The 22,310-nt window shown below is 43.2% G+C and overlaps 1 protein-coding gene across 1 annotated transcript; it reads right to left on the bottom strand.

The window, feature by feature from the left end:
- Window positions 1–958: 958 nt before the first annotated feature.
- On the bottom strand, window positions 959–19,895 carry LOC133382078 (uncharacterized). The gene is made up of 12 exons (XM_061621734.1): window positions 19,831–19,895; window positions 17,384–17,500; window positions 16,491–16,714; window positions 15,172–15,351; window positions 14,977–15,062; window positions 13,160–13,263; window positions 11,171–11,238; window positions 7,579–7,725; window positions 5,692–5,782; window positions 4,818–4,942; window positions 3,676–3,823; window positions 959–1,209 (listed from the first exon to the last, which is right to left on the bottom strand). The coding sequence occupies exons 1-12, from the start codon at window positions 19,893–19,895 to the stop codon at window positions 1,158–1,160; spliced, it is 1,407 nt and encodes a 468-aa protein (XP_061477718.1). The 3' UTR covers window positions 959–1,157.
- Between the last annotated feature and the right edge of the window lie 2,415 nt (window positions 19,896–22,310).

Below are 22,310 nucleotides of genomic sequence, written 5' to 3'. Positions count from 1 at the left end.
CAATAAAACAAGAACTGAGAAATAATAGTCAAGCGTGGAGAATTGAATTTGACGAAATGAGACAGGAGCTGAAAGAAATTCAGGATTCTATGAGAAAGGAGAATAAAGATAGATCTGGAAAACCAAAAAAGGATGAAAGAGAAATTAAAGGCAAGGTTCAAACTATGGAGATTGGATTAAATATGGACATGGAAAAAGATTTGGATTTCCTGACTGTGATGGATCCTGGAGACAAATATTACGGTTTGGAACTCAGCGCTGTCCCTGAAGGAACTGAAGAGATTGGAGATAAAGATATTATCGGTTCAAAAAAATTCCTGGACTGGAAGGATTTTATGGAACTTGAAATGGAGAAAGTTAACAGAATTAATCCCGGTTTTGTGTCAATGGAAAAATCTTCAAGAGATGTGCTAGTGTATCATGTAAAAAAGAGGAACAGAGATGCGGCTTTGCAACAATACTTCACTGATACGTTCGGAATTGATGGCAAGAAAATATCTGTGATAAAGGAAATTCCTATCAGACTCTTATTATATGACTATGACAGCAAGATTATTGGTTGCGTAAAGATGGAAGATGGAACCAATACGGATAATGGAAGAAGAGCGATTTGAAATTACTGGACTTAGTAGACTTGATCAGTTGGATTAACTGACATGTTTATCTAGAAAAAAAATTGATGGACATATATCTCAAGGATTGGAAACTTCTCTTTGACTTTTTGTGGAAGAATAAAATGATATGATGTTAATGAGATTTAAAACCAATTAAGATAACCGCTGGAGGAAGGTGATTTTATAATCTATTAAGAGACAGGCTTGTTATATATTATAGATTTATAGCTGAACTATGACAAATTGGAAGTCAATATTTTTATATATATTTTTTTCTTTTTTTATTGTATTAGTTATTGATTTGTGTTTTTTCTTTTTGTATTGTTTTGGTTTTGAAAATTTGAATAAAAATTAATTGAAAAAAAACAAATAAAGAGGCCATGCCAGAATGCTAGGTTGATACTGCTTATAGCTTCATTGGAGATTAGTTCCCAAAGAGGCTGTGACCTCATTTCTTCCTGCAGGGAGCAGTCAAGCACATTCCTGCCCACGAGGGCATTGTTTGTAGTCATCTGTAGATTCCTGTTTTCTTGATGTCACTCATTATGGGCGCTCCTCTCCATGCAGCGTGTTCAGCTGAAGTCTGCCCTGCAACCTATGGCAAGATTAGTAAAATCACCATCAGCCCAGGTCTACCCCATTTGAAAGCAATCTCATATCACATCATTTGCTGGGAACCACATTTGGGTGCTCTCTTTGGAGCATAAGAATCTTGGGTCAGAATGATGACCCATTTAGCTAAGCACTCTGTTATTTGGCAATGAAGCATTTGGCTGGAGCCTGATGGAAACAAGGTGCTACCCTACACCAGTGGTTCTTAAATAGATACAATTAATTTTATTGCACCAGTAATTGGGTTTTTTGCACCCAGTTCACAGATCCCCTGAAGCCCATCCATGGACCCCCATGGACCACAGGTTCAGAACCCCTTCCCTTCCCTAGATGGATCTTTGATCTGATGCAGCCAGGTTCTGCTTATGTTCTTATGTTTTAAAGGCTAAGCAGATAAAGTAGCAAGAAAGTTCCAAAACAGGGCATCTGTGTGAAAAACATCAGAGTTGCCAGCGTCTGCCCTGGACATCCGGCATTGCCCTTCACATCTCCAGTTGAAGTGGGAGAAATGGCCCATTTATTCCTATTGTCTCTGTCCTTTACCTGGGTGGTCTAGAAGATTTCCAGGTCTGCTGCTCAGCAGGTGAGGAAGTGGTGGTGGGGTGCCAAGCTGACAAGACCCAGGAAGGAATAGGATACAGAAGCAGTAACTGCTTTTTCTTTGCATCAACTGGAGTTTTTAAAAGCAACATCTGGTGTCCTGAGTAAGAGATAGTAACCCTAAGAAAGATCTACCCACCCTCTTTGTTTAGTCTTCATCATCTGATAGTCCAGACTGTGGTATGCTCACACATTTATTAAGGCATTAGTCCACTTTGATGAAGCAGATTCTGGTCCATGAACACTTATGTTACTCTTGATGCCACAAGACTCTGCTATTTTTGTTGCAATGTGGGCTACCCCTCTGGAAAGAAGTGTACTGTTTGTCCAAATGGAGGTTGCATTGCCAATTGTCATGGCTATGAGCCACCAACATAGCTCTCTGACTTGCTTACTTAAAATCCAGAGCTTGGAAAAGTTATTTTTTTTGAACTACATCTCCCATCAGCCCAATCCAGCGGCCATGCTAGCTGGGGCTGATGGGAGTTGTAGTTTAAAAAAGTAACTTTTCCAAGCTCTGTTAAAATCCCTCCTCAAAACCCACCTTTCCTGTGAAGCCTTTGGCACAACCCCCTAGTTTTCATCATCATCATCATCCTTTTCATTTGTATGCTGCCTTTCCACAAAATTGTGCTCAAAGCGGCTTACAAAGTAAACAATAATTACAAAACAATTTTATGACAAAAATAATAAAGCAGCAATGAAACAGTAACATAACAAATATCACAGCAAACACAAAACCCTTTTCAACACTATAAATATAACAACATTGCATCGATTAGCAAGCAACATTACACTACTTAGCAATATAGCAAAAATAAAAGGAAATTAAACAATTTCGACTTTGCATGATGTTATTCATAGTCCCACTCCTTCAGCCACTTCTTACAAGGCCTCGATAGGCAGAGGGTGGTGGGGCAGCTGGAAACACCCCACCCACGATGGTATTCATGTCCTACTGTATCTACTGTGGCTACATACTGAATAAGTTTTCCCTTTTCATTACGAGCATGTGAAATATTTTAAAGTCCCATTGGTTTCTATGCAGGCCCCATAGAAATCAATCAATGGGACTCAAAGGTTCTAAACCTTGATTAGATGGTGTTCTCTCTGCCCTCTCTCTCTCTCTCTCCCCAGCAGGAACCACATTGTCCGTCACAACTGAATCAGTGTATAGGGCCAACTGTTTTGTTCCTGGGACAGGGCACTGAAGGAGCCAAATTGCTGCAAACATGAAGTCTGCCAGTGCTGCCTGGACATGTGAAAGAATTTGGACACACAATGTCCAAACTTATTGTCCAGCTGGTGTGAGCTGCAAGATCACAGGAACATAGGAAGCTGCCCATGTCAGACTATTTGTCCATCCTGCCTATTGTTGTCTGCTCTGACTCAGGTGAGGTCCACTCTCACCTAGCCCCACCCATCACTTCTCACCTAATCCTTTTAACTGGAGATGTCACAGACTGACCCTGGCACCCCAAAGCGTGTGCTCTACCACTGAGCTCTCCTCCCCTCCGCACCAACTTTAATTCCCTTGATGGCTTTAGACAAACTGCTATCTCTTGGCCTCAAGCCCTGTATCTGCAGCAGGGGGGATAATAAATACTGACCTACCTTAAAGGGTTGGTTTACACTGAAACCTGTAATATTTACAGGTTGCTGCAATAATGTAGGTGCAGAGCCCTGAATTCCCAGAAAAGTGCTATAAAATTTATTCTTGCACTCACCTAGTACAAAATGCATCCCCAGAGCTTTTGGGACACTTAGGATTTTTTTGTCCGGAGTGTTGGTTCTAGAGGGGGGAAATCAACAAGCTGGGTAGCCCACCTTTGTGAGCTACATTGCTTACCTCTGTGCAAACAGGAAAAAGTCATTGACATCCTGGTATTGTAGTAGCTTCTTCCGGTTCTGGATCAGGACAGCAATGCAAAGCAGCACTTCAAACGTGATCTCCTCCCGATCTACAGATGTGAAAGGCGCTGGTAGTGCTTCCTCACCTATGGGCAGAGAACAGTATATTTATTTGTCCACCCCTCAAGCCTTCTTTTGGATTGTGGTCCCAGATTAGTTCAGGGAGGTGTCTGGAAGTGAGGCACCAGGGGAAAGCAGTGATGGGAGACCAGGAGGCAGGGTGGGGAATAGGGTTGCGTTGTGGAGCAAGGATGGGTAAGGAGACTTTTCCTGGGCACCCTCTGAGGAAATCGGAAACTTTCTGTTCTCCCGTTAGAGCTGAAGCAAAATATCAGCCAAATTCAAAGTTCAGTAAAGATCTTAGAATCTGACTCCCATTCTGAACATTTTCCAATTTCACCACTGAAATTGCCATAAGGGATGTTTCCCACTTGCCAAAGGCAATATAATCCAAGACAACATAAGGCAGAAAATCCTAATGGTGGCAAAATTGTAGTATTCATAGTAGTAAATATTTTACATCACCATGGTATTTTTTGAATTAGTTGGCAGTTTAGAAACCACTCCTATAAATATATATTAGATTTATATCCCACTCTTCCTCCCAGTAGGAGCCCAGGGCGGCACAAATAATGAATTCTATGTTAATTAACTAATTGGCAATTTGTGGCCCTTTAACTGTACTTCCCTGCCTCGAAGTTGGGCCTACCCTGCCTGCAGACATCTTTTCTTTCTCTTAAACCCTTTCTGGCCTGGTCTAAATATGCAGCAGTGGATTGAGGTGGTAGAACCCTCATGGGGCAGAATGGACTGTACCATTTCAGTCCTCAGGTAGGGGAAACCAAATTAAGGATATAAAATGAGTTTTGGCAAACAATCTTAAGTTAGGAAAAATGAAAGGAATTCTTCATTTCAGCTCTAGCTGCTGTCTAGCGTAGCTAAATCTCTTCCCAGCCACACCTACAACTGCCACCTACAGCCTCTCGGCCACGCTCAGAGTCTTTGCTCCCAGCCCTTGCTGCTGACTTATGCCACTGCTGTAATTCAAAGGACCTTCTTCCAAAAGAGCACAGTGCTCACCTTCCCTCCGAGTCAGCCATATCCAGGCTCCAAAATTCATTTTCTCAGATTCCAAGGCACTGATCTCTAGGACCCTCACAGCATCTGGGTGGTCTAAGTCCTTCTGGAAAAGTAGCAGTAGCCACCTGGCATAGGATGCACAAGGGGTGTAAGAGAGAACTGATAAGGAAAGCTGATTGTCCCAGCCTGTCACCAAACACGGACGCAAGCACACTTCTTTACAGACCCCTCTAGCTCATTTGTAGGTGCTTCTTTCGCCTGGGTTAAAACTGACAGAGATAACTCATTGAGGGCTCAGCCCTGGCACTCTTTGAATGCTGTGCCCTGCATAACATGAGATGTCTTTGAGTATGCACACAATGTATTTCTTTCACCACCTGGTAATCAGAGCTGGTCTCTCCCCCACCCCTACAGTAGCCGGCACAGTTTCTACATGAAGGGTATATGCTTTTCCAACAGGACTGATTGCTACTTTCTTTTTAAGAAATTAAGAAATGTAGGTTAGACTAATGGACAGTAAGGCTGAAAGGCCTATGTTTGGAGAGAAACAAGATCAAATTTGCAAAACAGAATTGCACACAAACACACAAACAAAATAAAGCAGCATCTTTTAAGAGGTCTTTTCGGAGACATAGATGCTGATGATGCAAAACGTTTGTCTTGCATAATCAGTTATTTAAGATGTGCTGAATTTGTATGATTTATACGGGTCACAAAATGAAGCTCTTCTTGGTGCAGAATTTGGTCACCTCTCTGTAAATTGACTGAGAGGGCCAGGTTGTATCCGGGTCTCTTCTACGGGTGGGCGCTGCAGTGTCCCCCTTCCTCTGCCTTGTCCAGGGTTCAGCATGGGGAGAGAGAGATTGATTTTTACCTGAGGCAAAACAGCAGCTTTTCCTTGGACACACTCTCTATGTGATCGTACAGTTCTGGGTCCACATGTTTCAGAAGCTCCTCACAGATTTCTGTACAGACAGGAGAGAGGATGCCTTCCATTGCATACCCATTCAACTCTATATCCCAATGTCATCTCTGCCCTGAACAACATCTCTGCCCTGAACAAACGTCTCTCTGGGGCAGAGAGTTTTTTAAAGCAGATCTGTCCAATTGCAGAAATTCCCTATCAGACATCCCACACTAAAAAAAGAAAAGAAAAAGGCAAACAAGCAAAAAATGTGCTTTACTCCTTATATCAGTTTCTCCACAGGAGTCAGTAGTTCTTATCTACTGTATAGCGACAATTCATTTATGAATCAGCCTCAGTTCATAACTAATAGCATGCACACACAAGAAGCACTTTAAGGCAGGTGTGGGGAATCTTTGGCCTTCCAGATGCTGATGAACTACAACTCCCATGAACCCCAGGAAGCATGGCTAATGGCCAGGGATGATGAGAATTGTAGTTCAGCAACGTCTGGAGCACCAAAGATTCCCCACACCTGCTTTAAGGATAATTGCAAGGATGCAGTGAAGCATTCCCTGCTCAGAGATGAAGGTGAAGAAGAGAAGGTTCTGGCCCAAAGGAAGAAGGTGTATTAATATGGTTTTGGCAGTTTGTTTTAAGTATGGAAACTAAGTGCATTCTACCCTTTTATAATTTGTGTACATCCTGTCCCTGACATTGCCTGTCATTTTATTTATTTATTTATTTATTTAATTAGATTTATATACCGCCCGACTAGCATTAGCTCTCTGGGCGGTGAACAACAGTGCTTAATAAACACGTGTCTGTGTCTCATTCCCCCTCCCCCATTTTTCAAACTGCGCACTATCTGCAGTTTTCCAACTGTTTCCCAACGGCACACACAAAAAATCCCAACTCCACATTTGGTGTCCAGCTGCACACCAAAATATAAATAGCTGTGGGGAGGGGCAAAACTGGCATAGGTGATGACAAAGATCATGTGACCCTGATTTGCAAAGATTGCCTGCATGTCAAAAAAGGCATGCTCACCTGGAAGCAAAATTAAAATTTCACATGAAAGACTGCATGTGGGCAATGCCTACTAAAATGTCCAAGGCCAGTGGAGGTTCCTTAGGACTTTCCAGTAGTTATAAAGTATATACATTTAGCAAATGTATACAATTTGGCTTTATGCAGGTTGCATAATTTAGCTTTTCTTGGCACAGGATGTTCTTTTTCTTTTTTAATTGCGCACAGCTCTCCCTGTAGATAACTTCTCTTCTACCAAGGCCTAATGCACACAGTCCACAATCCAGGAGACAATACATCTCCTCTCTTCTAACTTTGCCTCCTGCTGTGTAGTCACTATCCACTCCCGTATTTCTCTCTCTCTGGCTAAAGACAGTTACATTTTTTTAAAGAAAAGCCACATTCAGGTTCTTTGCTTACACTGACAGTAAGGTTTCTTTTTAATTTTGCAATTCGCATGATAGATGTGCATTCTAGCAAAGTGAACTCTGGGTCAGCCACCAGTTTGGCCTCTTCCCCTGCACCACATGTACACTTATCTATTGATATGTTCACCCTTTGTCTTATTTTGAAAAGGGCTTAAAATAAAAGGGGCAAAACTGCTCTGAGAATTGAAGGAGTGACATCACATTTCCACAATTCACTTTGTTACTGCAAATTTTCAGAACAGTCTTTTCCATTCTAGTGCTTAAACATGGTGAGGATAAGGTATGTTTGCATCAAATACTGTGAGGAGGAGCTTACAAACTGGCACCTGCTGCTCTGCAAATGTTACATCTGTCTTCACCCGTACCTTTTTGTCTCTCCCCCCCCCTTTCTGTCTCTCACGTGTCTTGCGGCGAACCCCCATGGTGGTGAAGCTCCATGCTGAGCGTCGCATGTAGCCCACGAAGCACCAGAAGGCCTCAGTCTCATTGTCCAGAGTCTCCAAAAAGCGGCTGGCAAAGTCATTCATGCCCTGGCAGTATCCGATATCTGCAGAAGAGGTAAGAAACCAGGAGGAGGGGGAAAGTGCTATAGGCATCCCAAACTGCCAGCACAATGTCCAGCCATTTAGGGCAAAAACATGAGAGGCGCAAAGTGACATTCTATAAATGGAGTGGCAATTGCTCAAAATATAATACTCCAGACTTCCCAGTGAGCTACTGAGCCTGATTCAAGATGTAAATACTAACATATAAAGCCCTCAATGGGTTGGGATCCTAGTATCTAAAAGAGCGCCTTTCCCAGGATCAATCACCTTGGACCTTATGATCGGCAGGTGAGGTCTTGTTGATGGTGCTGCCAATGAGCACGGCTCAGTTGGCGCTAACCTGGGACAGGGCTTTTTCAGTGGTGGCTCCACATTTGTTGAATGCCCTCCCCAGTGAGGTGCGTCTGTGACCATCAGTAATGACCTTCAGAAGGAATCTGAAGGCATTCCTGTTTACTCAGGCTTTTGATGGCTGAAGGGGGACTGTTTCTGGCAAGCTGAAGATCATTGAGGAAAGAATATTTTTAAGTGTGTTTTTATAATCTTTTAACTGTGTTTTAAAATGTTTTTAATTGTAATTGTGTTTTTGAATGTTTTCAACTATTTTCAGCAGGATTTTCTTTTTCTTGTTAAATTGTTTTGCTTATGTTTGCCGTCCTGGACTCCTTCAGCAGGAAGGGTGGGATATACATTCAATGAACAAACAAACACATAAATAATAGAATCACAGAATCCTGAATTAAGACCATTACCTGCCAGCACTTCATAGATGAAAATAGGAATATGCTTGTGTAGTATGAATCCGATCCACTATCTGAGCCCATCCCCACTATTGCCCATTACTGATGGCTTTCCTGCATCCATTTACTCTGCGAGGGCCTGCCTATCCCTGTACTGCTTTGAAAGTGTTATAGGATTGTAGAGATGGTCTGGATATCATCTTTGGGTGTTCTCCAGGCCTGTGGTTTTCATAGAATCATAGAACAGTAGAGTTGGAAGGGGTCTATAAGGCCATCAAGTCCAACCCCCTGCTCAATGCAGAAATCTAACTTTTGTACAACCTTTGTATCTGGAAGATGGGAATTCTATAGAAAAAGAGGCTGTTAAAGTGGTCAAACAAGTTTCTTAGCTCTAGCTGTCTATTAAGTATCTCTTTGCATGACTAAAGAATACAGGTAACTGGTTGCCACAGAAACTACTAGCTGGAGATGCTTCCAGAAGGGGCCTAAAGGGGGGTAGGCCTCTCCTCTTCCCCTGGCTGGAGGTGATGTCATAGGCAGGTCGAAGAGAACAATAGACTAGAGCCAGTCTCATCTGGAGCTAGGAAGACACAGAAGCCTGACTTCCTCTCTGTGCTAAATCCAAAGCTCTGGGGGGGGGGGGAGTAGGGAGAGCAAGATCTATTGGAGTGTTTATGCTGTGACCCTTTCATCTTATGTTCAGCCTGTACATCTGCAGAAATAAAACCATTTTTCACAAAGATACTCCCGACTCCAGTGACCTTCATTCCTACGAAACCAAACACAGGTATGTACTGGCACCCCTGAAATCTCTCACTGCTCAGAGATTGGAGTGTGCATAACAGTATTCTTTGGTTAAAAATATACTGGAAAAATTAGAAATTTCCCCTTAAACGTGTTGTTATAGTTACAACAATCCCTATCCATATTTACTGAGAACTAAGCCCTAAAGTAAGTTTCAGGTAAGTGTACATAGAACTGCAGACTTAATAGGTCAAAATTCACCTTGCCAGTAATTGCATGTAAAATGGCAGGCTGTGTCATGCATATGCTGACTGGGTATTCATGCATGTGCATTAATGTGTATGCATGCACTCAACTGAAGATGTATCTGCCCCACAGTCAGAGGTTTAGGCTGCAATCCTGTACACATTTGTCTAAAAGTCCCATTGAACTCAACTGGACTTACTTCTGAGTAGACACGCATAAGATTGTGCTACAAAGTTCTAAAGACGTAGGTGAAAGATTGAACCCTACTCACTTTTTAAAAAACATTCCTCAAATCTCAGAATAAAGGACAAAGTAGGAATAGTGATTTACTAAGGACAGGGACTTGAAACATGGATGTCCTAAATACACACTTACTGTTGTGCTGGTTCCAGTGCGTCTCTGCTCTGTTTTCTGAAAACGGGGGTGCTAGTCAAACTCCTCTTTTTATTCTAAAACCTGGTTGGATCAGCTCGTGTGGTTGTGTTTTTTTAAATTCAGCTTCAGCCAGATTTCGCAACTGATTGGTGGGTCAACCCATTACCCCTCCAGGTGTGGCCAATGGAAATACTTTGCAGCAGGCTCAGACAGACAGTGATTGGCCCACCGCTTCACTGTGAATGGTCCTGAAAGATCTGAAGTCAGCAATGGAGAAGGGAAGTGTGGCCGCTGAGGGCAGTAGCTTGAAAACACAGGCAGAAAAGCCATTCTGGCTACTTTTCAAGCGACTAGTGTGCCCACAGCCCAAGTCAGTTGGAGATACACAAAGAATGACCTAGCCCACAGGGGCAACAGAATTGGTGGTGGGAAGGCTGTATTGGTATGTTGCATATTCAGTGGAGGCTGTTCCATTAGTGCAAATGAGGCACTGCCCTGCCAACCTCGGTTTGCCTTCACCCAGCCCCCACCTCCCTGCCTTCCTACTCAACAACTGGGGGCGGCTGTCTGTCAGCTTCCTCCTGTTTTGTCTTACTGTAACCCCTTGCAGAACCCGGGGAGGGAGGGGACTAGAATTGCCTGCCATTGCCTCTGCCTCCACAGCCTGCTGGTCTTCCTACCTTTCACCCACCCAATGGGCACCAGCCACCACCACTGATGTGACTGTCACATTTATTGCTGCAAATTTTATAAAAGGATACACACAGAAGTTGGAGTATGACACAAAGGTGCCTTACTTCAGTCCTGCACAACTGGTGTAGAAAACATTAAAAAAAAAAGTCCTGTGGCAGCCTTCCCTAGAAGTGATTTCCCCTTAAACAACAACGCAGAACATTTTAGTTCCTAGCAGATGTGGAACTCTTTGGTCCCTACTTTCTACAACTGTCATTGCACTATTTCTCCCCACCCAGCTTTAGAAAGATTTATTGGAGAGATGGATTTAGATAGTTTTGCACGCTCCTTCTAGCGCAAAAATGTACGCCTCTGACTTGTACAGGTTACGCTTCTGGCAGGGATGTGTTAGCAGGTGCCTCCTGAGGGAACGGTCTGTTCCGCTCCTAACCCACTTTGAGAAAAGCCCTATGCCTCCTTGAGAAACAGTTTGGATTGAAAAGGACTCGGCAAACTAAACACGCTATATACACGATGAATGGCTGAACTGTAAATTGTCAGGAATGGATAAGAGGGGTGGAGGTGAATGGAGCAGGGAAACTGGCAGACACAAAACTGAAGCCATCAAATGAGATTCCTGAAAGTGGGTACAGTACAGTGGGTTCCTCACCTTGATGGAAGGCCACATACGTGATGAGAATGTCGCGGAGGTAAAGCAGGTTCACTAGTCCTTCACGTCTGGAGAGGGAGAGGGAGAGGGAAAGAGAGAGAGAGAGAAGTGACACACTGGGTATTATGGTGGCGGTCCTGGTAATGAGTGTATCCTGATTCAGTTCTGAGAAGAGAGACACATGGGTTTGGGGTTGCTTTGAGACACCTGTTCCTTGTGCTCAGATACATTCAGGCTAGCTGGGATTATTCACTGACAAGGGAAAGGCACTTGGCACATACTCAAAGGGACTCTTTTCTCTGTTATTCCTTTGCATGTTCCCAGGCAGAGCCCTAGAACAAATTCAAATAGGTATCTACACTGTGCTCAATGACTGATTTAACAGGTATTCCTGCTCTCCAAGGAAACCTGGATGATGTCTTTGGGTGGACAGGGACACCCACAATAGGGATCTTTAAGAGAAAATTCTTAACATTAACCAGACCACAACTCCCAGGATTCTTTGGGGGAAAAGCTATGTTATAACTAGTATACAAATGAAGTAAGTTTGCAGGGTTGGTGACTCAAATAAAGGAGTGAAGGAAAAAGGTATTTGAGACCAGAGAAGGAGGTACATGCTGGGTTGGATGTGTGATAATGGGAGACAGGGAGGAATCTGAGAGTAGGTACTGTAAAGAGATTTGTGTACATAAGCAGCTTCTGCATGGGAAGAGCCCTAAACCCAATTATTTCACGGCCAAAGCAGATGTGACCATTTCAGATTTCTACTACTGCTGGATCAGGCCAATGGCCCATCTAGTTCAGCATCCTGTTCTCACAGTGGCCAGCCAGGTGCCCCAATGAGAAACCTGCAAGCAGGACCTAAACATAAGAGCAGTGTCCCCTCCTGCGGTTTCCTGCAACTGGTATTCAGAAGCATACTGCTTCCAACAATGAAGGCAGCCATCACAGCTAGTAGCCACTGATAGCCTTATCCTCCATGTATTTGTCTAATCCTCTTTTAAAGTTGGTGGCCATCATTGCCTCTTGTGAGAGCCAATTCCATAATTTCAACTATGTGCTGCATGAAGAAGTACTTTCTTTTGTCTGTCCTGAATCTTCCAGCATTCAGCTTCATTGGATGGCCAGGAGTTCTAGTGTTATGAGAGAAGGAGAAAAACTTTTCTCTATCCACTTTCTCCATGCTATGCACAATCTTACACACTTCTGTCATGTCACCTCTTACTCATCTTAAATTACTACTGGTACTTATAATTATTGCTATTGTTATGATTAAACTTCAAAGTAGTGATCTCTCTGTCCCTCTCTCTGTGAGGGGGTTCTAATTTGATTGGAGAAGTGGTACTGGGTTAGGGAATGCTTAACCCTTTGCCCTGCACGGTTTTTCTGATCTAAAACCCCCACTGGTGTTAAGAGCAGTGTCAGGGTAGATTTATACCAGGAAAACATCCCAGGAGCAGGGAAATTCAACACTCCTTCCCCCAGAATCCTGGTTCTGAGCAAAATTGGAGCTAAACTAAATGAGTAACAGGATATACGATCATGGATCTCCTATATCACATCTATCCTGGCATTAAGGCTTTAGTTTTGAGTGATTTTCTCAGGTTGTGGGTGAATCCCAGCTTTTGGCAAATGCTCTCGGCTTGGTAATACGATCTGAGTTTCATGCCAGGAGTGGTCATTTATGTGAAATTTGTCAGCTGTTATAAACCAAATATTCTCAGGAAGAAATATTCTGGGCTCCTTTTCCTGAAGAAGGCAGATTTGTCCATATTTTTGCATAATTTGTGGGACATTCCAATATTTAATTTCAAACCTACACAACAGGGGGGGTCAGGCACAGTCACAACTTGTGCAGGTCTGCACATGAATCGGGAAATCCCCACATGAATTCTCAGAACCTGAATTTGCAACATTTGCTGGATGTCACAACTTTTTGTTTCAGCAACTTTTTGTTTTCCTTGGGCGGGAAGGGGGGGGAGTTCTCACTGAAAGAAGGTCCGGTGTCGGTCTGTTTGGGGTACATCAGCATCAATGTCTTGCAGTGCCTTTTGGAACTCTTGCATGTTAATCTGCTGGAAGGGCAGGCTATGCTGGCAAAAGACAGAATTGCATGAATGTTAGTGTGGGAAACATTAAGGAAGGTTGGTATACTGGTGCTTGCAAGTGTATCTTGTGTGGCCTTAACATTACTCCGTGGCTGGGAACAGAATCATCATGTGCTGGATCAGACTATGAGCCAATCTGGTCTAGCATTCTGTCTCCAGAAGCGGCCAGTAAATAATTCTGAAAACTTTCTCATGCTTGTCATGAAGCTGATGGATCTCCCCTGGGTTTGTTCCCAGCATCCAGAACTCAGCGAACTGCCTCTGAAAATGGATATTCTATTTCCCATCATGGTTATTATCCATTGACAGACCTATACTCTATGAACATTTTAAAACTGGAGAAATCTAGATAAAATTACCCCTGCTTGGATTTCTCTGCAGTTTCCTTAGAAGTTAAACACAGTCGGGGTGGGGGCTGGATTGGGTCTCAGCTCTGGGATAAAGTGAGGCTTAATTCCTTTTGCTGGTGTTGTTTTCCTGACTTAAATCCCCATCACCACTATTTTTTCCTATGGGGAAACCATACGGAGTGGAAAGGGTAAAAAACCATTCTACACTTCTCTCAGGGTCCTGGTCTGATTCACCTCCCCCCACAGCTGCTTTAACTTTCAAAAACCGAACCTGTGGGACATCCAACCATGGATCTTACGATAACTTAGCTTGTTTGGTCCTAAGAGCTAAAACAGATGAGTGGGAACTTCACATGAAGATGTATCTGTTGCTGGGTATCACCATTTCAGATGGCAAGAAAGAGCTTCAATGCTTTCCCCACATAGAATACTTTTTGTACATATAAGATTAACATGTTTGGGACGTTTGGGGCAGGTCGTTTCCCTGACATGCTGGCCAGGGCCAGTTGGGGGGCAGGAGGGCCATTTAGCTTAGACTTCAAGCTCAAAGGCGGCCTCAAATTTAGACACTTGTTAATTATGGGCATTTCATAAGCTTCGCAACTGCTTTTTCAGCTGAGGGCTGGAAATTTAAGCAAATAAGAGATGTGATTTGGTAAAAGACCATTTTTTGTTAACTAATATAGTTTTTGTCATATTATTTAAAATGTTCATGGATCGACTTGAAGGCAGTCCATTTCCATTTTCAACGTTAATAAAATATATATCTGTCCTGATGGCACAAGATTAGACCATGACAAACATGTTCTCTCATATCACCTTATATAAGCAAACCATTCATTTTTTTTGGTGCTTTATTTTGTTTTCGTCCATCGTCATGTTTTATTTTTATTAAGGCTAGCGGCCTCAAAAGCTAAAAATGGCCTGGACCTCTCTGGACCTCTGAATGCACAAGGCGTTTTTATTTTACACTGCCCTTCACTGGAAGTTAAGAGGGAATTGATTTCCAAGTCATCACAATTTCTTTTAAAAAGAAAAGGGGATGGGGAAAGGTAGTGTTGCTCAGCACCGCTTGGAAAAGATGCCCTCTGATATGGAAGCCTCTAATTCCATATGTCACTAAGTGGTAAGAAAACAGGCACTCTGCACATGCTCAAAGTCTGACTTTTTAAAAATAAGTCTTCTCAGGACTATGCCATACACTAAAAACAGATCTGGGGATTAAGCGTTGCTGAGTTTGAGTTTAGAAGTTAGATGAAGCCTATCTCGCTAGTTAATTGTCCTACCTGCCCCAGAGTCATAAAGTATCGTTCATTTCAAGAAAGCCAATTTCTGCTTCATATCTGACCTCAGTATAGATATCTGTAGGCGGAATGGCTGCTTCAGCTTCCCTCCATTGTTCTTCATGCCTCTGGATCGCCAAGGAAAGCTCCACTATAGGAGTAAGAGAGGAATAAACACCTCATTATTTCCCAAGTGTGGCCCCTTTAAGAGGCGGGGCCCTGTTGCTCCACCCAGTGGGAGAGTTGTAGGGGGCACTTACAGTCGGACTTTACTCTCATTTTGGCAGCCCAAGGGAGGCGCTGTTTCCACGAGCGCTTCATCCACCGATATTGGGAAGACATTTGCCGGTCCTGCTCCTTTCTCTCTTCGGTTGTGGATTTCTCAGGATACACGCCAAAGAGAAACTTCCAGGTGATCTTTCTCTCACTGGCATGCGTGCCTGAAATAAGGAAGGAATCTCACATCTATCCCCAATAACGTCAGCGGAATGAGCCCTCAAATGCAGCAAGGCTTACCCCATTTGGAGCACGAGAAGTAATACACATTTACCATCTGAAAAGCTTCCTTCTCCCGCAAGAGCGTTTAGTCTAGAGCAGCGGTTCACAAACTTTGTTCCCCCCACAGATCCCTTTAGAAATTGCTGAGGGTTTTGATAGACCATTTAATGATTTTTTCCTGCCTCTTGTAGCAATCGTAATGCACTGTGCTTGATATTGTATGATTTTTAATTGTCTTTTGATAGCTTCTTTTATTTCTCATATTCTATTTTAATGTATTGCAATTTGCGTTCTGTAATAAAAATACGATATCATAAATAAAAGTAGCAACAAAGATAGACCTGCAAACCAACATGAATATTTAATGCAGACATGCCACGGACCACCTGAATGAACCTAAAAGGCCACAGCTTGGGAGCCCCTGGCTTAGAGTCTAAAATTACCAAACTGTGCTGCTGTAGGCTAGGGGGAAAAGAGCACTGGAATGCTCTGTCCCCCACAGTTGTGGAAATCAGGCCAGCACTGATGAGATCTCTGGTCAGCACTGGAATAATAGCTGCCCCCCACCTTGCCCCTCCCACGCCTGGGCAATTCCCTGCTTGCACTTGTGACAATCAGCCCAACTTTTAGGTGTGGTCCCATGTGCCTAGTAGAGGACTAAAGCAGGGTGGGGGAACCTTGGGGTCAGGGTCTGAATGCGGCTCTCCAGGCCTCTCCATCTGGCCCGCAGGACCCTGTCCAAGCCATGCCCTCCCCCAGGCCACACCTCTACCTTGCCCTGCTGCGCCCCCTTCTGTGGTGCTTTTGCCTGGCTAGAATGCTTCATGCTTGCTTGGATTGAAATGCACGTGAGTGTATAAATGTCTAGTTTTTGCAGGGCTGGACTGTAGCTAAGGCAGAAATGTACAAAGCTAAGGCAGAAATGATGCCCTGCCCATGCCCACCACTGGCATGTGGCCCCCCAAAAGGTTGCTTGCAAGGGAATGCTGTCCTTGGGCTGAAAAAGGTTCACCACAAAGGATGGCAAAAGCAGGCTTCACTGCTCTCATGGTCATCTCCGCCACGTAGATTGTGTTGCTACCTCTTTCATAGACCATTTTGCGCATGCGGAAGACATCCAGCCGCCCATCTTTGTCAAATAAGGTGTAGATTGATTCAGAAGGTAGTGATGTGTTCTCTCTTCCAGAGTGGGAAGGAAATGCTGTGCCATCTTCATCCCACTGGTTCTTACTGGGATTCTCCTGGCTACTGTCTGCTATTCCTCCTTGGTCCTTTCTGTGGTTTGCTGTGAGCTCAGCGTTCATTCTACGGTGGCCCCATGAGACAAAAAACACACACAAAACAGTAGAACATGACAGAATTATTTTTAGAAATTACTCCCAGAGGCATTCTGCGGTCCCTTAGTTTCATACTACAGCTATGTTCATCCTAAGATATTTGAAACTTGGCTACCCCATTCTCCAGACTTGAAATGTTGTGGTTTTAAAAATATTTTCTAAAACAATAATGTTGAGTGTTAAGTTTTGGCAACTTTCTTTTTCTTCCTAAAGCCCATCAATCAAACTGCATCCACAAGAGGAAATTTGTTATACAGAGAGAGAGAGAATGTAGAAATCGAAGATTTGCAACCAAATTTGATTGTTTGAGATTTCTTTCTATATTTATTTTATGGACTTTGAATCATCACGTAGCTTCATATAAAGCTAGGAAACGGCCATGAAGTTGCAAACCTTTTTTACTTGACTCCTTATTTGGTGCTCTTTTGCATTTTTGACTAAAATGCATTCCAATTTTTCTCTGCCTCCCCAAGGATTAGACAATTATTTTTTGAAAAATAACACTGACATTCCTAGAACTGTATCAAAGGTGCCCCAGAGTTGTTGAGTGTCCCCTCCTACCAAATGAGCACCATTAATATAATCACATTCTTTCCCCCATATCACCATGCAGTTTGTTCCTTGTAAAAGCTCTGACCTTGTAAAGGATCCCAGACATGGAAACAGGGTCTGCAGGAGACGATTACTGGAAACTTGTTGAAGTAACCACTGGGTCTGCTGCTCTGCAAACTGCAATAGGATTGTGATGGTTTCTCTGCAGGGCATAAAATTAGGTTAGCTTTGATGGGGGACAGGGATGAGGAAACTAAAACAAACCAAGAGTTGTGTCCCAACAAGCTAAAAAGTGAAAAGAAGAACTGGGAACCAGAAAAATTGCAATCAAAAGGGGTTGTCTATACTATTATTTCTCCTTGTAAATATATATATATATATATATATATATTGGGATGACTACTAGCGCTATTAAAATTAGAATATGTGAGCCCAAGGGCTGCATCAGGACTAGAAAATGCAAGCCCCCTTGGTTCAACACTTTGTGGAATGTGGACATAATTTGCAAGATTTAAAATTTTGCTGCCTGGAGAAGATACAAGCTCAAGGGTATCAACTATATAGCAAAGAGAACTTTTTTGGGTTTATATTCTCAACACAAAAACACCGACAGGCCTTAATGAAGCTGTTAATTGGATGGTGATACATTAGAAGTTATTATGAATAAACGTAGAATCAGTGTGTAGGCCTATAAGGCTATATGATGTTTATAGGTTGGCCATTGTATTTTCACTAGGAGTTTGGTTACATGCAGCAATGCTGCCTTTGATTGATGTGTTGGACATCTCTTTAAAGGTTTTTTTCTTAAATACAAAGGCAGCTGTTAGACTTACTAAAAAGCAACAGCTGTGTTCTTACACATAAGGAATTTTGGAATCAAGTAGAACTACGGGATGTTTTAATACAGTAGGGCCCCGCTTTTCGGCGTTCCTCTAATATGGCGGCTAAAATTAGAGTAAGGCCCCACTCATACAGCGCTTGTTCCACTTTTATGGCATTTTTCGGGCGTCGGGTACCATTTTATTGAAGTAGTTCTGCTTTTTGGTGGGTTTTGCTTTTAGGCAGGCGTCTGGAACCTAACCCGCCATATGAGTGGGGCCCTACTGTATTGGTGCAGTATTAAGAAGCAACTAATTTTATTGAGTACATGAGTTAGGTATGTTTGTCATACCAATGTATTTTTACTTCTTTTTTTAATTAAATTGAATGTTGAGCATATCGGATTTTTGTTTACATATTTACTTTTTATATTAGGTTCTAACTGAAGGGATAGTCCTGTTATGTCCACAGAGTTTGAGAACAACTCTACTGTCTACACATTGTGGGGTAACATTCAGGAAATTACCAGACTATAGCTCTGTAGATTTACAGGGCAAGTGTATGTAAGGAATATCTAGACTATTTATTTGGATCAATATTATATTTCCAGTATGTAAATACTACATTTTTTATCTCTGTAGGAGCTGCACCTTGAATTGAAAATGGAAATGGACTGCCTTCAAGTCGATCCCGAATTGTCATATTTAATGTTGAACTATGTAGTAGTTGTTCATACATTAGTTGACCGCTGAAGAAGACCATGTCGAAATGCGTTTGGTCACGTGTTTAGGTATTTCAGTTTATAAGCTGTTTTTGTATCGGTTATTTATTTGTGATATTTTACCTTAACAGTTGTTGCTGTATATATTGATTACATCTACTTCTGATTAATCAGCTGTGATAGTGATATATTTCTCTTTAAAATTATCCACAACATTACGGACAGGGATGAGGAACAATGCAGAAGCTATTAAGGGACTGGACCACATCCACGCCATACCTTTAAAGCGCATGGCTTCCCCTAAAGAATCTGTGGAACTGTAGCTTGTTAAGGGTGTTGAGAACTGTAGTTCTGTGAGGGGTAAAATACAGTTTCCATGATTCTTTAGGGAAGCCATGTGCTTTAAATGCATGGTGTGGAGTAGCGGTTCATGAGAGAAAGTAGAGAGAACAAGTTTTGATGTCTCCACAAATTCCTGACAACACAGAAACATAAGAAGAGCCTTGCTAGATTGGATCAAAGATCAATATCTAATCCACTATCCTGTTTCCCTCATTAACCAACCAGATGCTTTGGGGAAGCCTATAGTCAGGGCATGACAGGAATAGCTTTCCTCTGTTACTTACTCCCCCCCCCCAGTAACTGGTGGTTGGAGGCATATTGCCTCTGAAGATGGTGACGCCACTTAGCCATCATGGCTATCTGTTTACAGGCTTCCCATGGGCATCTGGTTGGCCAGAGTGAGGATGCTGGACTAGACCTGATCCAGCAGGGCTCTTTTTACGTTCTTATGCCAAAGCCTTATTCTCCATGTATATTTCTTATTCCCTTTCAAAGCCATTTAAGATGGTGACCACCAGCCGCCACCACATCTTGTGGGACTGAGTTCCAGAAAGTAATGACACAACTGGTGAAGTAGTTTCTTTGGCTGTCCTAAATCTAGTGCCCACCAGGATCACTGGTTGTCTCTGAGTTCTGGCATTCTAACTTACCGGATGGCTTGTAACCAGCTCCCCAGGAGCTGATATGCCAGACCTCCAGGCTCCACTGCCTTCATCCCCTGCCTCCTGGTGCTGTAGGCATGGGGGCTATGCATGGATACAGATGCACATGGCCCAGGATCCTCTCCTTGCCTGTTTACCTGCCTGCCTTGGCACCTCTGCCTGCTGCTGTAATGGTGGAACCTTCAACCTCCGTGACCTCACAATGGCCGTTTGTGCTGCTAACTCATCAAAGGGGCCAAGACTTGGTTACCTTTCGATTTACCTTGTTTTATAGCAGTCTGGCTGGCTTTCTCTCTTGTCAGTCCCTTGTTTTGTTTAAAGAGAGATGGAAAGGAGGCAGAGGGAGGAGGTGAGGAGGGCTGGCGTTCTCTGAGGGAAAGCTGAAGAGGGATCCAGGAATTGGCAAGTAGAGAGGTGCCTTTTAATATTGCATCTAGGGCAGGAGTTCCTAAATTGTGATCCAGAGATCACTAGCTTTCTATGAGCTTCTTTTTGGGTGCTCCATGGTGTGTCTGCGTTAAACAGTCATACTGATTTTTGATTGTATTATTTTTGCTTTTTATTGTATTTCAATTTGAATTCTGTGGAATCCTACGCAATTCAAATTTTAATACAGTAGGGCCCCGCTTTACAGCGATTTGCTTTACAGCGGTCTCAGTTAGACGCAATTAGACTAAAGCTCCACTCATATGGCGCTTGTTCCACTTTTATGGCAGTTTTTGGGCATCGCACGCCATTCTATTCAATGGGTTCCGCTTTACAGCGGTTTTTGCTTTACAGCGGGGGTCCGGAACGTAACCCGCTGTATGAGTGGGGCCCTATTGTCAATAAAACACAATATAAAAAAAGAAGCAATACAAATATAATTAAAAATCACACAACATCTAGCACAGCTCATTACAAATGTTACAACCTGCAGGAAAATCATTACGTGGTCTGCCAAGACGTTCAGCAAATTTCAAGAGGTCTATGGGGGGAAAAGTTTGAGAACAACTGATCTGGGGCAAAGACAGCCCAGATGTTAGTGGTTCAACCTCAACTGAATATTCTCACAATGTTTCAGAGAGGTGGGTGCTGTCTGTCTGGATTACTATAAATTGCCATAATCTGTGATGTGGTTGCTCAGTTCCCAGCAGAGCATTTCAATAAGTTCATGTACGCAACTGCCTTGTTTGTAGTTCCTATGCTCAATTGTGCTCACAGCAGGCACATGCTTATGGTGAATACTGTGAGCAGAACATGCAATTTTGTCTGTCCCCGCAGGCTACCAATATAGGTTGAGTGGGTGGCAAACACACAACAGGACATTTTTTTTCTCATGGCAAATTATCCCTTTGCTGTGATGAGTAGAGCATTTAAATTGGCTACTGCCGGCAAGGGGGTCTTGCATACAGGTCTTTCTCAGTATGGCAAATGGAGTGCAAATAAGTGCCTCTCTGATGTATCCTTATATTGATGATAGGGAAGGAGGCAAAGTTCAGTGATAGAACATATGCTTTGCTAGGGTTGTTTCCAGATGTTTTGGGGGGGCAGCTCTTAGGCAAGTTGCTCTCAGTGAACAACCCCCACTCCCAACTGAGCATGCCTATGCCCTGATGGGACATATGATATGGGAGATATAATAATGGCCTTCAAATATCTAAAAGGTTGTCCAGCAGAAGATGGGAGTAGACTGTAGATCTGTTGCTCCAGAGGGCAGTACTAGAACCAAATGGGTGGAAATTACAGGGAGGCAGATTTCAACTAAACATTATACTTCTTAATGGTAAGAACTGTTTGACAGTGGAACAGACTGCCTTGGGAGGTGGTTGGGCTCCTCCTTTTGTTGGAGGATTGAATGGCCATCTATCAAGGATGCTGTAGTTGCTTCCTACATTGCAGATCCTGCTCTGAAAAGGGGGTTGGACTAGATGACCTCTAGTCCACTTCTACAATTCCTCCTTGCCACTGTTGACACTGCCCATTCACTTGCCTCTCCCTATGGGTCCAATCTGTACCTCTCTTGCGGAAGGGGAACAAGGCATGAAGCAGGGATTCCTCCTCCTCCTCCTCCTCCTTGCTCTTCTCATGGCTCACTCACTTGGGAAGGACTGGCAAATAGGTAGCAAAAGCAAGGAAAAGTAGAATCATGGACAGGGGACTGCAGGGATTGGCAGTGGGCCCCTGATTGGGGCGTGGGCCTTGGCAGCAGGTGCCTATAGCAAATCCTCATCTGCAGGGCTGTTCTGTGTGTTTTGAAAACAGAAGGTCCCAGATTCATTCCCTGGCATCTTCAGTTCAAGGATTTCAGCTAACAGGGTGTGGAAGGATCCCTGCCTAAGAGATTTTGGAGTACTGCTGCCAGTCAGAGTAGATGATACTGGGCTAGATGGACCCAGATGGTCTGTCTTACTATAAAGCAGGGCAGAAGATTTCCAGTCTCTTTTCTCTGATTGCATCACTTCTTCAGGCTAAATTAATTTCACCTC

The sequence above is a fragment of the Rhineura floridana genome, chromosome 3, assembly GCF_030035675.1.
Source record: "Rhineura floridana isolate rRhiFlo1 chromosome 3, rRhiFlo1.hap2, whole genome shotgun sequence".
Taxonomy (NCBI): Eukaryota; Metazoa; Chordata; class Lepidosauria; order Squamata; family Rhineuridae; genus Rhineura; species Rhineura floridana.
Note: the sequence above shows the minus strand (reverse complement) of the source record. Positions and strands in the feature narration are given on the sequence as shown.